General features: G+C 42.8%; 1 protein-coding gene across 2 annotated transcripts in view; it reads left to right on the top strand.

The window, feature by feature from the left end:
* Positions 1-15,506, top strand: part of Spin1 (spindlin 1) — a 50,889-nt gene that overhangs the window by 23,112 nt on the left and 12,271 nt on the right. For both annotated transcript variants that reach the window (XM_036188353.1, XM_036188354.1), the window contains exon 3: positions 3,220-3,268. In XM_036188353.1, the coding sequence (XP_036044246.1) occupies positions 3,220-3,268 (49 nt within the window). The remainder of the gene's footprint in view (positions 1-3,219; positions 3,269-15,506) is intronic.

Genomic DNA, 15,506 nt, shown 5'->3' on the forward strand with positions numbered 1-15,506 from the left:
CCTTTTCTTACCCAGTGAAATAGGTTCTCATTGAGAAAGTCAACACTGACATGATACATAGTATACAGTGAAGTGTTCTGGAATAGCATATTTGTTTAAATAAAGTTTTCTTACATTTGTATTGCATAATACTTGTTTATGTTAAGGTGTGTTGCGTTTGTTTATGCTGCATTTTAAAATTATGTATAGATGTGTTGCTGTTAGTCCTTGCCTGCCTAAGGTACCTGAATGATCTAAAAAAGCTGAACAGCCAATAGCTAGGGAGAGGAGAGATAGGTGGGGCTGGCAGACAGAGAGAGAAGGGGACAGACAGACACATGGAGGAAGCAGGAAAGCAGGATGGGCAGCATGTAAATAGGTAAACGAGCCTTGGGGCAGCACATAGATGAATAGAAATGGGTTAATTTAAGTTAAAAAAAAAAAGCTAGCTAGAAACAAGCCTAAGCTAAAGCCAACCATTCATAATTAATAAGTCTCTGTGTTATGATTTGGGAGCTGGGGTCCAAGAAAGCCTGCTACAGTGAAGTTTCGCTTCAAGGATCAGAGACAGTGGCCTGGCTTTGTTACATTTGAGGTACCTGTTTCTAGAAGTCAACAGGCTGTGTGCCCAGAGTAGGCTTCTGAGGGGTGGGGAGTGGGTTGTGAGGAGTGGGATACTATGGGATGGGAGAGGAGGTGGAAACACCTGGTACGTTCTGTGTATTTCTAGCATACCTTGATGAATCCTTCCTTTGACCTGTCAGAGGTGTCTGGGGACACTCAGGGATGGTTGCTCCCACTTTTGGCTTGTAGCAGTCACAAACTTCCTTTTGTTGTTATCTTTGTTCTTCCCTCAGTGGGTTCAGGTGGCTCTCCTGGCAATCAGGTCCCCAACATGCCATCTTTGTCTCTGATTGAGAGCTGTAGTGGCTGCTTAGTACCTGTAGTTGGTGTTGAGCAGCTGTAAAGGCACCTTAATATAAGGACAAGGAATGGGAGTTTGCACACAGTGAAGAAGCCTGCAGTCTCAGCCCTGTTGCCTCCCAGAGAACCATTCTGCCCTGTGGTGAAGGCTTTTCATTCTTGGCCATTTTATGTGTGTACCTGGTGGGTAAAAGTGCTGCTTCCTTTGCAGCCTCTAAGCTCAGTAGGCTATTTTTATTCTGTTCAACTGTTCAGAGAACTTGTTTGTTTTTATGCTCAGTTTAAAATGCTGACCTGGTAAGCAAATACATTTTGTATGATTTCAGAATATTTTAAGTATATTATTAGACTCATGTTATGACTAAGCATATGGCTGGTACATCTGGGTGAGTGTTACCCTGGGGTCCCAGAGGAAATAATGTTTTGACATGGTTTCAAGCTGTCTGTTGTGGTGCTCAGGTATCTGTCCTTTCTAGTTTTCTACCCACCTGTTAACACCACTTGCCAAGAGAAGAGCATTTATGTAACTATACATACATAATGTAGATGTGATTTTTTTTTCACCCCCGTTTGCATGGATTTTGGTATTCTGTAATTAGGCTTGTGTGTATTTAAGGTTATTTTTGATTAATTAACCATACCATTTTGAAGTGTATTTTGTGATCCATGGTGACATTATTTGTCCTGAAGTTAAGTCTGTCTCTGTCCTTGTTTGGTGCAGCTGGACTGAAAGATACCATGTCAACAGGTGGGTAGCAGATTGAATCACGGTCTCCTGGTTTAAGTTGTTCCTTACAGCAAATCTTGATTCCCTGTATCTGTGTGTTTAGAAGTGTTTTATGTTCATAATATTGATTCCCTGTGTCTATGTGTCTAGAAGTGTTTTTTGTTTGTTTTGCGCTCGTGAAAACATTACCTGTGGTTTTCAGAAGTTAGTTTAGGGGGTGCTGTGCATGGCTGTCTCTGTGCTTGTTCACCACCCTGTGCCTCATGCGCTTCATCACACTTCTACTTGGCAGTTGCTGTCCCTTGCTCCTCTTCTCTTTATTATGGTCTAGTTTCCCACGTGTTAGGCCTGTGGGTGCTGCTCTCTGGGTCTCTAGGGCTGGTTTCATTTTCAGTTATTTATGTCTTTGTGCAGGTTTGGGGAGTTTATGTCAATGTGGATTGACCTTACTGATCTTCATAGCCTACTAGTCACCCCTGTGGGTCTTCAGTGCTAGCGACTTACTGTTTCCTGGTTTGATTTGTTTCTTGTATATTTCCTGAGTCTAGGGATTAGTTAGTTGGATGTGTCTACTTACCTTTTAATGTCCTTGTGTGCTAAATATTTTGTTTCGATTATAACCTACTTGGTTATTGGTGTCTGGTCTGCAAAGCCAGTCTCCTCCCCCCAACGCTGGCATGTGGCACCAAAGCTGGGTTATTCTGTGTGTATGTGTGTGTGCGCGCGCCGCACACAAACTGAGTATCTACACTTAGACCTTTCTTGTCTAATAGTTTTTAAGAGAAGTAGTTGGACATTTTAAAAGGTGTTAAGTTTGTCAGGTAGATGTTGAGGATGGGTTTTTGGTATTCTGTTTTATGTAGGCTGCTGTAGATTTCTTGAGGAGTCCTTTGTTTGTTTGTTTGTTTTGTTTTGTTCTGTTTCTGATTGCCTCACTAGTCCAAGAAGTGGCTAGATGGAATTTGAACAGCTTTATCAATTTGTGATTTCCTCAGAATTTACTCACATTCAGATTCCTGTTCAGCCAGAGTGTGGAGCCTTGCTGACCCCTAGCTCGCTGAGGTTTGGAGTCTTCTTCTAAGTAGCTCTCCCTGTATACACTGCCCTGTTACATGTTAATGACAAACAGCCCTCTCTAACTCCAGTGTGACACTCCTCCTGGCAAGGTCCTGCTCCCTTCAAATACCATCCTCCAAAAATGGCTTCCAGAAATGAATTCACGGCCAGTGGTGGCCACTGCTTCACTTGTTGGACAGCTTTAGCTCCTTTGCTTGCTGGTGTCTCAACCAGACGATCCCTGTGTTTCCTAGATTATGAGGGAAGACGAGTTGAGTTCTGTACCGTTTACTGCTTTATGGTCAGATGTGTTTCTTACTTTTGTATGTGTAACTGGCTTTATTTTTATGGCTGATCTGGAAGCGAAGAACCATTGGGTCTGTCATTTTGTCTGCTTACAGTATCTCCTTTTCAGAAGTCAAGTAAACAAATGGCTCTAACATGTTGGTGGTTAATGACCTATTCCAGGCTTTATGAAGTATGGTTTTGTTTGTAATCCACTTTTTGCTGACTGTAACTTGTCTCTCTTGTAGGCCATGCTGGAGTATCTGCAAACATGATGAAGAAGAGGACATCTCACAAGTAAGCAATGCTCACACCTGTGTTTAGATAACCAGCACCAGGACTACCTCTTAAGCCAGAGCTTCTTAGCTCACCTCCACCTAATGCTTAGTAATTATGTGTGGTCACCCCCTGCCCATTCCCTCTCCTTGGACTGGATGAAGTGTGCCAGGTATGCACTTCAGCTGGTAAAAGCCTTTGAGTCATGGCCATCCTCTATCTTAATGGGAGCCCATTGGATGGCGGGAAATAACAGTGTGTGTGTGTGGGGGGGGGGGGACTAAGGTTAAAACCTTAGTCAAGGGCTGAACAGAGATAATTTGATGCTAGGGTCCACCTAGCCAGTTGCCATGCTCCTCTTTGTACCTGTAATTTATAGAAAGCATACCCATTTAAAATAGACTTAATCAGTTTGTTTTGTTTTTTTTGAAACATCATCTCATTGTATTGTCTGAGCTTGCCTAAAACTTGTGATTCTCCTTACTCAGCCTCCAAACTGCTGTGATTACATGTGTGCAAGAATATGTCACTAGGCCTGGCAATAGTCATGCATTTAAAGTGACAAGTGTGTTCTAGTCCTGTAGTTGCTATGCAGAGATGACTGTACTCCTGTGTCATTGATAGACCACTCTAACAGTGACTTGAGAGTGTAAGTTATCCATGGAGGCTCTCCTCCTGCTGCCACTGCATAAGCGTCCTGCAGCAGTTCTTCCCAAGTGATTCACAGGGGAGAGTTGAGTCCCTTCACTGCCTCAGTGGAGCTGAAGAGAATAGGAAGTGTCTTGGTCATGGAAGGTCTGGTAAACAAAAAGTTCCCTCAGTAATGGTTGATAATTGAACCAGACATGTCTTTCATTAAGATGAGTGTATAATGTAAATATAATACTTAATACTTATCTTAAGTGACCTAGAAAACAAAAAATTGAAAGTTCCGTAAGTGTGCTGTTCCCTGAGAACAGAATAAACCTTACCTTAGTTCATCATCTTCCTGCTTTTGCTGTATCCATTTATGTGGTACCTCTCTACATTAGTGTGGCATGAATGGTAAGCTGTCTCTTGTCTCAAATAGAGAGTAACAGTAAGGCACAAATACAAACCACAAATATTAGACAGTGGGTAAGGGACAAGTGAAATACCTCCTTTCTAAGACCAAAGCAGTTCATTCAGAATAGATTTTTGCCCTGTAAAAGAAGTTAAGAATATTAAGTTGCAGTGTTTTAGCACCCTACTACCATTGGTTAAAATTTCATTGACTTAAGAAGTTAGACATTTGTTGTGGGATATTTGTGCACTGTGTGAAGATAAATTGCTGTGATTGGTTTAATATAGAGCTGAATGGCCAATAGCTCTTTTAGGTTAGGCAGGACTTCTGGAGACAGAGAGGACACTGGGGAAAAAAGGGCGGAGTCACCAGCCAGGACAGGAAACAGGAGGTGCAAGATGAAAGAGAGGTGGCATGTGGCAGAACATAGATTAATATAAATGGGCTTGTTTACATTATAAGAGCTAGTTGAGACAAGCCTAAGCTAAGGCCAAGCTGGCGGCCCAAGGGAGTCCAGCTACATTTGTTCATCCAATGGTTGTGCTATGCATGTATTTTGAGCAAGGGATTTCTTGTTTCCTCTCCTGAGTAATGTTGAGCATTCACCGTCTTGTGGGTTTGACCCCTTCATGCACAAGAAATAAACACCAACTGCTTGAAACTATCAATATAATTGATTGAGATATATAGTAGACATGTATGAAATAGTCAAAAAATAAATTAATAGACAAACAAAAAAACAACGAGCAGTTCAGGGTTCATAGGCAAAGCAACAAAAAGAGCTTGAGTTGTTTGTTCCACATGTGGGAACTCCATCTGTTGCTTTCACAGGCTTGTCTAAGGTCCGGAGTCTTGAGTGCATTGCTGTGCCCCAGAAGGTGAATGAGAGAAGTTTCACTGCAAATTTGAAGGTGAACAGAGGGCCAAGGAGAAAGAAATCCAAAGTTCCCTTGTTGGGTGCTGGCTATTAATGTCTTGAATGGTCTTGAATGGAGTGAGCAGGGACAAGGAGCTTTGCAGATTGCTTTGTGTTCTGAGTGCAGCTTGCCTATGTCTGAAGTAAGTGTTGGACCAGATCAGTGAGCTGTCGCTTTTCAACACAGTTTTCTTCCTACAACAACAACAACAAAATTTTTAAATGAAAACCAAATATAAAACGGAACCTCAGCTCCTCAGCTCTCATCCCTCCATCCTCCACAGTGCCTGTCCTGTTGTTGCCCACAGTAGTGGGTAGGCTCAGGGTTAGTTACTCTTACAGTTAGATGCTGAGGTGAAGTCAGGAGAGCTGCTGTCAGCATACACACCCATCCCTAAGAGGTGCTAGGAGAACTCAGGAGTTACCTCCACCACAGAGGAAATGGTATATGTTTATTTTGATCACTGTCCCTGTTGGGAGTCTAATCCAGGGCCTTACAGGCTAGGCAACTGCTATAGCCATGTCCTTAATTTTGTTTTTAGTGGAAATTATCTGTGTACTTGCTGTGTGCTGGCTACCTGCTGGATTTGGGAGGCTGGCATCAAGACAGGGCTTTCTGGATTTTGTTTCATGAAGTTGTTTGGGATGCTGTATGATTAAAGTATGTCTTGAGTGCAAATACAGTTGAGACGGCATCTAAGTGAACTTAGTTATAGTGGTTTGTTCTTATTTTTAGATGTTAACTCTCCCCTCCATGTGAATGGGGAGTAGGTCTCCATTTCAAGGTACTATCTTGAAAATGGGGGGTGTTGTATGTTTTATTAATTTGCATGAACTTTTTATTTGTTTTTTGTTTTGTGTTTTCAAAGTTCAAAGTTTCACTAATATGCATCCTTAGCTAGCCTGGAACTCAAGCAGACCAGTCTGACGTAACTCACAACAGAGATCTCTTCTTCCCAAGTGCTGGGATTAAAGGCGTACACTACCACACCCAATTCACTAATTTGCTTTTAAAGAGTAAATGCTGGGGATTGACAGACTGTGAAGTTTGCTTTGCACGCAGACATAGGACCCTCGTTTAACTTAGAAGTCAGCTGCAGTAGTACACATCTGTAACCCCAGTGCTGGGTGAGTGCTGGGAGTGCTGAGACAGGTAGATCCTTGGAGCTCCCTGACCAGTCAGTCACCTCGATGAATCTTCTGAGTTCCAGGGTCAATGAGAGACCTTGTCTTAAAAAATTAATGTGGAGAGTGACTGAGGAAGACACCAGATGTCAGCTTCTGACCTCCATCTACACATTCATGTACATGCACAGGCAGATCACCTATAGGAATGTACATACTCAAGGAGTAAACTGTAAATAAGGTAGAGACGCCAGTCACTAATGGAGAGTGTTTCTCCCCCTCCTTGTTGGTCTCTGGTGTAGTCTCACGTCATTCTCATGATACCCTTGTCAAGTTGGAGCCATGAGCTCTTATTACAGATGCAAAAACTAATGCCCAAAGAGATTAAGAAACTTGCTTGAAGTTTGACAACTAATCAATAATTGAGCTAGGTCTAGAAGTGGGCTAACTACCACACCACATCCACTGAGCTTCCTGCTTTCTTGCATCATCTTGAAAATGGGCTACTTCAGTCATAAATACTCATGTTGGACAGGTCTCCAAGAGGTATCCAAAGTTTCTAAGAGGCCCTCAGAACATGAATTAACTCCCTAATGTACTGTGGTGTTCCTTCAGGCACCATCTACCCATCCACAGTGTGTAGATGAACTGATGATGACTTTCATGGAGATATTATTCTATTTCATCTTGTTTTTGTGTTGTCATTTCACACCAGGAAATGACAGCATCACCTAGAAATTTTATAAAATAACAACTGCCAGCCAAGCAAGTTTCTAATGTTAGTTTGTATCTTGCAAAAAGACCAAGGTTTTTATTTAACTATTTTCTTCTAAATTTTGTAGAGTCCAAAGAATTGCTTTGATGTTAACAGTACCAACTAGACTGGGAAGAATCACCAGTAATTGATCCATGCAGCTAAGTTCAGTGTAGGACAGCCTGACTAATGGTGGAACTGTGATAATTGACAGGCTTAGTGTACACACGTAGTGTATTAAATATTGCCTACCAATTGGACTTCTTTTTTTATTTTTCTTTAATTAGTAATGGGTTTCATTGTGGGCCTTTCATATATACTTCATTTTGTTGATTCTTTCCCTCTCTTCCCTACTACATTCTCCTCCGAACCCCTCCTTCAGCTTTTATGCCATATGTATAGTTTTTTATTCTTCCCAACCTGCTCTCAAAACCGTTTTTTTGCCCCTTTCACTGTCCACTTCCTAGCATCAGCTGTACACCTTAGAGATGCAAAACTTCAGATCTAGGGACCACATATGAAAGAGTGTGGTCTGGGGTCCTTTACTATTCTGCTTAGGTGGTATTGCTCTGTTTATTGGGGATCTTCGGTGCTTCCATATCAGTTTTGGGATTGCTCTTTATAGTTTGGTAAGGAATGTCACTGGAATTTTGATGGGAAGTACACAGAGTCTATGGGCAGCTTTTGTCTTCACAGTGTGATTTTTTTTTTTTTTTTTTTTTTTATTGTCAGTTGGTGAGCACAGATCTTTCCACCCTCTAGTATCGTCTTTCTCTGCTCTTGTAAAGCTTCTGCTTTAGAGGTCTTCCACCTGCCGGGTTAGTTATTCCTAGTTGGTTTTGGTTTGGGTGCTGGAAAGGAGGCTCAGCAATTAAGAGCACTAAATGCTCTTGCAGGAAAATGGGGTGTAGCTCCCAGCATCCCCGCTTCTAACTGCAGTTTCTGAGGAGTCTGATCCCCGAGGGTTCATGTACACACATAGACACGTAAGATAAATGTTTTTTAAAGGCCTTTAATGTTACTTGTCCCTTCCCACCCACATTCCTTTCTCTGTCATGCCCTCCCATCCCTTACCCCATTAAACTCTTCCTGTCCCAGTATTTCCTTCCCCTTTATGTCATTACATTGTCTCACTTGAAAGATACTCTCCCCAAAGTTTCTCCTTTAAAAGCTTCATAGAGCTTCCTTCTGTTTCTCTGCCACTTGTTTCCAATATTGAGAGAAATGAGTTTTCCTTTAATCAGTCCTTTAGCACTGTGTGTGTGTGTGTGTGTAGGTAGGTAGGTAGGTGTGTAGTCACATGTGTGTGAGGGGCGTGTGTATGCACATGTAGAGGCCAGAGATTGACATCAGGTGTTTTATGTTATATATTGAGACAGAGTTCTTCACTTGAACCCAGAGCTTGCCAATTCAGTTAGTCTGGCCAGATGGCTCCAGGGATGTGAGTGCTGGAGATGGAAACTCTAGTTCTCCTGCTTGCTTAGAAGGCTCCTCACCCACTGAGTAATCTCTTTTTCACTAGATTCTGGAACAGTTGTAGAGCTGGACATCTCAGTGTTAACTTGTCATTCCAGTGTTTACTTTTTAAAAATTATTAGTTTTATTAATTGTTTGAGAATTTCATACAATGTATTTTGATCATATTCACTTCTCCCAGAGATTTGTCTTCTCCACCCTCACTTCCCTACACACCAAATTTTGAGTTCTTTGGTCTTTCCCTCCCCTCCCCCCTTTCCTTTTCCGACTCTCTTTTATTTGGTTTGTGAAATAGCCCTGGCTGTTGTGGAACTCGCTCTATAGACCAGTCTGGCCTCGAACTCAAGAGATCACCTGCCTTCACCTCCCAAGTGCTGGGATTAAAGGTGTGCACTACCTACCACCGACTGGTCGTCTTTCCTCTTTCTTTCTTTCTTTCTTTCTTTCTTTCTTTCTTTCTTTCTTTCTTTCTTTCTTTCTTTCTTTCTTTCTTTCTTTCTTCCTTCCTTCCTTCCTTCCTTCCTTCCTTCCTTCCTTCCTTCCTTTCCTTCTTTCTCTTTCTTTCTTTAATCTTTCCCCCCCTTTTTTAAAGATTGATTTATTTATTACGTATACAGTGTTCTGCCTGCCAGAAGAGGGCACCAGATCTCATTTTAGATGGTTTGTGAGCCACCATGTGATTACTGGGAATTGAACTCAGGACCTTTGGAAGAATAGCCAGTGCTCTTAACCAATGAGCCATCTCTCCAGTCCATTACTAATCTTTCCTTCTTTAAAACAATATTTTTGTCAATTACTTGAGGATTTTATACTATGTAGCTGTAATTAAAATATAGTTACATCACTTTCCCCTTTTCCTTTTCTTCCAGCCCCTTCCATATCCTCTCCATCCCATCACCCTCTGACCCCTCCCAGATTGATAGCCTCTTTTCCACTGTTGGCTTTTGAATAAATCTGATGGCTAAATCGTGCTCAGTTCTTGGGGCAGGATGTGACATTCTCTTGGCTCCCTTGTTTCTGCTTTGTCTGGGCTTCATTGGATAGTTGACAAAGCACAGAGATGCATGGAATTGCTTGAGCAGGGCAGTAGCTCTCAAACGAGGCCTACAGCAGCTGTATACATCTCCACTTTCCTTAGGAAGACCCTGCAGTGACCAGCAAAACTTGGCTTACATTTGTGTTTTTAAAACATCTTTAAAATTAAAAGAAAAAAAAAAGATAATTCAAGCAAATGGGGAAAAAAATCTTTAAATTCTTATTTCTAATTTTAGATTTCTTTTCTTTCATGGAGTTGGTGATCAAACCTGTGGCTTGGGTATGCTCAGTAAGCGCTCCACCAATGAGCTCCATCCCAGCTCTCTTTTTCTGTAATTTTAGTAGCTGTATAGTTATTTCAGTGTAGTGATAGATCTTAATTACTTGGTCAGTAGGATGTATTACTGAACATTTCTTTCAGTAAAGCCCTAGACATGCACTCCCTGAGGTATTAATTGTTCTACATGGTGAGGCTTTGGCATGTGGTGCCTTACTGGCCCAGGAGAAGGATTATTTCTATTCTGTAAACAGATTAAAAAAAAAAAAAAAAAGTTACCCTAAATCCAACATATGTCTTAGTTCTTGTTCTGTTGCTGTGAAGAGATACTATTTCAAAGGCAACTTAAAATGAAAGCATTTATTTCAGGGCTTGCTTGCAGTTTCAGAGAATTGGTCCATGGCTATCATAGTGGGGAATGTTGTGGCAGGTGTGGCAGGGAGGTGCACCGGTGGCTGAGAACTTCCATCTTATCCACACACCTAAGGCAGAAAGAGTGAGACTGGGTGTGGCACAGGCTTTTGAAACCTCAAAGCCCACTGACACCTCTGTTAACCAGGCTGCACCTCCTAATCCTTCCAGAGTAATCCATTGGGACCCAGACATTCAAATAGATGAATGCATAGGGCTGTTCTCATTCAGATGACCACAGAGTTGCACACTTGTACTCTAGCACTCATGACTCTGAAGGATGAGGATCTTTGTGAGTGCAAGGCCAGCGTGGGCTATTGAGTGAGCTCCTACCTCCAAAAAAATGAAAAGGGTTGGTGAGATGGCACAGCCAGAAGAGACACTTGTTGCTAAACCTGATGATTTGAGTTTTGTCCCCAGGACTCACACAGTGGAAGGAGAGAACTGATTGCTGCCAGCTGTCCCCTGGCCTCTATACACAAACCATGGCACAGATGTATCCACACATGTGTACACAAAATAAATTAATGAAAAAAAAGAAACCAGTACACAACCATGATTTGCATTAGAATCAACATTTGGAGTGAAGTAGAATAAGGCTTACCTTTAGATACTGACTTCCTGTTTTATTTAGTGATTTGCTTAAAGTATGGACTGACAAATTCATACTGTAGAAATAAAAGCTGTCTATGGATTCAGAGCAATCCCCATCAAAATCCCAGTGATGTTCCTTGCAGAACTGGAAAAACATCCTCAAGATTCACATGGAGTACCAGAGTCCTGAGTAGACAAAGCAGTCCTAACAGAAAGAACAGTGGCTGTTGCTTAGGACTGGAAGTTACAGTGGCTCCTCCTGAAGTTAAAAAGTGGTGTGTGTGTGTGTGTGTGTGTGTGTGTGTGTGTGTGTGTGTGTGAGAGAGAGAGAGAGTGTGTGTGTGTGTGTGTGTGTGTGTGTGTGTGTGTGTGTGTGAGTGATAGGATCCTGTGCATCCTTGCTTCGGTGGGGTGCCCCCCTTAGCCTTTGTGTGGGCCTGTTCCTGTACAGGGAGCTCACTGGGGTGTGGGCTTTGTAAAACTGAATGACGGCTTGGGACTGACTGCCTGAAGACAAAGGTAAAAAGTATCACCGAGAAGATTCTGGTGTTCTAAGTCAAGTGTGATGCTGGGGGGCGCGGGGGCGGGGGGGACCATGACAGATGTTTGTTCCTAGAAACTGCACGTTTAGACTGGTCCTCTTTTGGGTCTGAGTGTTCTTTAGTAGTTACAAGCTTTTGATAGCTTTATCGAAGCTTTTTTTCTCTTCTGTTGTGCTGGTTGTGTGAGAGAGATTGCGAATTGTGCCAAATCTGTATCAGAATAGATGACAGTTGCACATTTTGATGTCTTCTCAAATACTGAGACTGACATGTGAGTCACACCTGAAGTTGAGCTGGGAACTTTTGGGGTAGTGATGGAGTGGGGTGGAGTGGGGTTGTGGATGAATCTTATAGCACCAAAACTGCACAGAAGGACTTTGAAGATTGCTATTTTCAGATAGATGTAAACACATAGAAGGTGTAACAGCATATCGTAATGTCACGGGAACCAGCTGCAGTGGTCATCTCAGCTACTTCCTCTTGCTCTTGGGGTGAGTTCAGATCTTGTGAGTTCTACTAGAATCCCCACAATCTGTTGCTGCTCACCACTGGGAGAGTAGTTGTCTCCACTCAATTAGCAGTATCAGTAAAAAAAGTGATCTTGTGGGAACTTAGTAAGGTAAGTAAGGTAGCTCAGAGGGAACAAGTGCTTCCCATGCAAGCCTGGTGGTCCAAGTTCAAGTCCCTAAACCCATGTAATGTGTAAGGACAGAAGCATTTCTGACCTCCATGAGTATATTGTGGTGGGCACATACTCGTGTGTATATATGCTATTTATTTTGGTGTTACTAGAAACGTAATCAGTGGGAGTTTCAGTTTCTTTGCCTACTTCCCAGGGTAGCCTGGAGCTCCATGTGTACTCCAAACTAGCCTCAGACTTGGTTTCCTCTGTCTTGGCCTCCTGGATGCTAGGCTTACAAATGGGTGCCTTCATTCCTGGCTAAGGTTTTTTTTGGCAACAGAGTCTCCCTGTGTAGTCCAGGCTATCCCAGAACTGCTGACCCTCCTGTCTCAACCTCTTTGAATGCTAGGATTAAAGGTTGGTGCCACCATGCCTGAGACTTTGGGATTGTCATCTGTGCCAAGGTTGGTAGGTGCATCCCTTCATTGTTCAAGGATCTCCTGTGGTCCCGGTTTGTCTCTTCCTCCGCATTTGCTCTGCAGTGACTGTATCTACTACTCCCTGTCAGTCCTGAGTTGAGTTGTGTTGACGTCAGCCTTTGGTGACTTGACACTTTGGGAGCTATATCTTAAGGGGCACATACATATGAGAAGAATGTTCCCTACCTTTGGACATGCTTACAACTTTCAGTTTGTGGTCTTTCTGCTTGGAAGTTGGCTTGCCCTTCTGGCTCATGGTTTGTTTCCCAGAGGAGCCCCAAGCTCATTGTCATATTGTCTTCTGGCGTAACATGTTGTCCAGATTTAACTGTTTCACCTTTACATGATTTGGTCCCTTTGCCCGGATGCGCAAAGAATGTGTTTTACTGGGGTATGTCTCCGCAGGAGTCATTCTCTTTCTGACTTCCCAGGGGGTATAGTGTTTGAGGTGTTTTGATTTAGGACAGTTTCTGAGTTTGGGTTTTCTTGGCCTTTGACTGCAGGCTGTAGACAACTCGTGGTGCAGTCCCTACCCCTGTTAGCGTGTACTTAGCCCTCAGGCTTCGTACCCTGCCTTCTTTGACCACTCATTTCTCTACATGCTCCACGCTGCCGCCAGTTCTTCCGAATCCTCATGGTTGTCTGTGTGACCCAAACCTTCAGGGTGTCTGTTTCTTACATCACCTAGCTTTTTTCACATTGTCTTATTCTTAGCTTTTCCATTCTGTTTTGCATGGTCCTCCATTAGGAGTCTCTGGAGCAAGAGAACCAATAGGAGATAGAAGACATCAAGATTATGAGAAGTTGAGTATTGAGGCAGGAAGTCCCCTCAACTTGCAGTCTGTGAGCTGGAGACCTGGGGTAGCTGTTGGTACAGTTCTGATGCAAAGTCAGAACCAGGAGCCACTGGTGGAAGATTAGTCCAGGGGTGGGAGAAAGCCCTGTTCCTGCCCTTTGTTGTATTCGGCCTCAGCAGATTGAGTGAAGCCTATTTGCATTGCTGAGGACACATCCTTTTTCTTCAGCCCAGCAGTTCAAATACTGATCTCTCTCCAGAACATTCTTAGACAACACCCAGAAACAATCATCTAATCTTGGCACCCCTTGGCACAATCAACTGGACAGTTTCTTTTACTTGGCTTGTGTTATTTGCTTAATGCCAGTAACAGTTTTATCTACTACGTGGATATATTTTCCTGGCCAAACCTTTAATTTCTACAACCTGTCAAAACTCAGTCAAGAACATTTGTTTTTTTCCTCTTTAAGCTACTTTTGTATATTGTCCAGCAGGATCCCAGGGACAGGAGGGACCAGAGTTCCTTAGCTCTGCTATGTGTCTTATTTAAAACAAGACTCCCTTTAGCCACTTGTGTCTGCTGTTTCTCTATCTGCCTCTGGGCTTTCATTTCCTGGCTCTAGTCATACCTGCTTAGTTAGGTTTTTGTACTCTAGTGGCCTGGGGACTTGGCTGTCCATCCCTGGGAAGAAGATGTGCTGCTTTTTCCGAAGGTTCTGAGGTCAGAAGACAGTTGAGGAGTGTGTGGGGATACCTACCTGGCTTAGAGGTTCTGAGGTCAGAAGACTGTTGAGGAGCATGTGGGGATACCTACCTGGCTTAGAGGTGGTGCACTTGGCCCACCACTCTGCCTCAGCTTTTAGTCGTCCATCTCCATCCCCCCCTCTCCCCGCCAGCTGAGTGCGTACTGACTTTGATGTCCTTCCTCATGTTTGCGAGAGACCATTGTTTCCAGGACCTCTGATAAGGCTAAGTGCATGAAAATAATGAATGTCCCTCTCTTTATAATATATATGTATATATAATTACAGCTTTAGCTATTGTAGCTACAGTAGTTTTTTAAGAAATTATGCAATGCCATGTATACTCTTAAAGTGGAAAGGAAACCTGTTCAGCCCTGTTTGCTCTTGGCACATAGCAGCATCTATCAGTTTATTTTGGACCAGGTTGCACCCAAGCCAAGTCCATCCTTTGTCTTTGTATTTCAGAGTGTCATGGCTGCTCTCACCCCCCACATCAGGAGCCAGGATGTGTACTGGGGAGATGACTGAGTGTGTGAAATACTTGTGTGAATAAGCGTAACGAGCTAAGTTTGGGTCCCCAGGTGGTGCATGTGTCTGTAACCCTAGTAGTTTGGGGACAGGGCAGAGATAGGTGGATTCTGGGAACTCATTGGTTCTAGATTCAGTGAGAGACTGTTTTGGAAAATAAGGTGGAGAGCAGTAGAGGAAGACACTTGATAGCAACTTCTAGCCTCTACATGGACACATATATTCTTGTATGTGCATGTGTGTGCACACACAAATAGGCGCAGAGTATTAGCATTTCATGTAAATATTTAAATCACTAGTTTGATGTTTGATGTTGCTACAATGTTTTTAATATTACATCATTATTTGTCAAACTGTTAAAAGGTGCTTGTGAGTTATTCAAGTGTGTGATGTAATTGTGCTTCTGAGAGAACTCTTATTGAATGCACACATACACACACAGTTCAACTCGTTTAAGGTTAGTTTATTTTCAAGGTTACCAGGGCATAAAGAAGAGTAAAATGTTAAGTTGTGGGGGTTTTTGTTTTTGTTTTTTATTTTTATTTTTATCGAGACAGGGTTTCTCTGTGTACTTTTGGTGCCTGTCCTGGAACTCACTTTGTAGACCAGGCTGGCCTCGAACTCACAGAGATCTGCCTGCCTCTGTCTGCTTCTGGAGTGCTGGGATTAAAAGCATGCGTTTGTGAGTGCCTCCATTATGTATGTATGTGCACTCCATGCGTACCTGATGCCTGAGGAGGCCAGAAGAGGGTGTTGGAACTGAGTTCAGGCAGTTACAAAATACCATATGGGTCCTGGAAAGCTAACGGGTCATCTGTAAGATTACTACTATTTGTTTTTGAAGCAGATTTTGTTATGTAGCCTAGCCTGGCCTAAAACTTGAAGTCATTCTGGCTTATCAGTAGGAGTTTGTCCCTGC

Source organism: Onychomys torridus, chromosome 5, assembly GCF_903995425.1.
Source record: "Onychomys torridus chromosome 5, mOncTor1.1, whole genome shotgun sequence".
Taxonomy (NCBI): domain Eukaryota; kingdom Metazoa; phylum Chordata; class Mammalia; order Rodentia; family Cricetidae; genus Onychomys; species Onychomys torridus.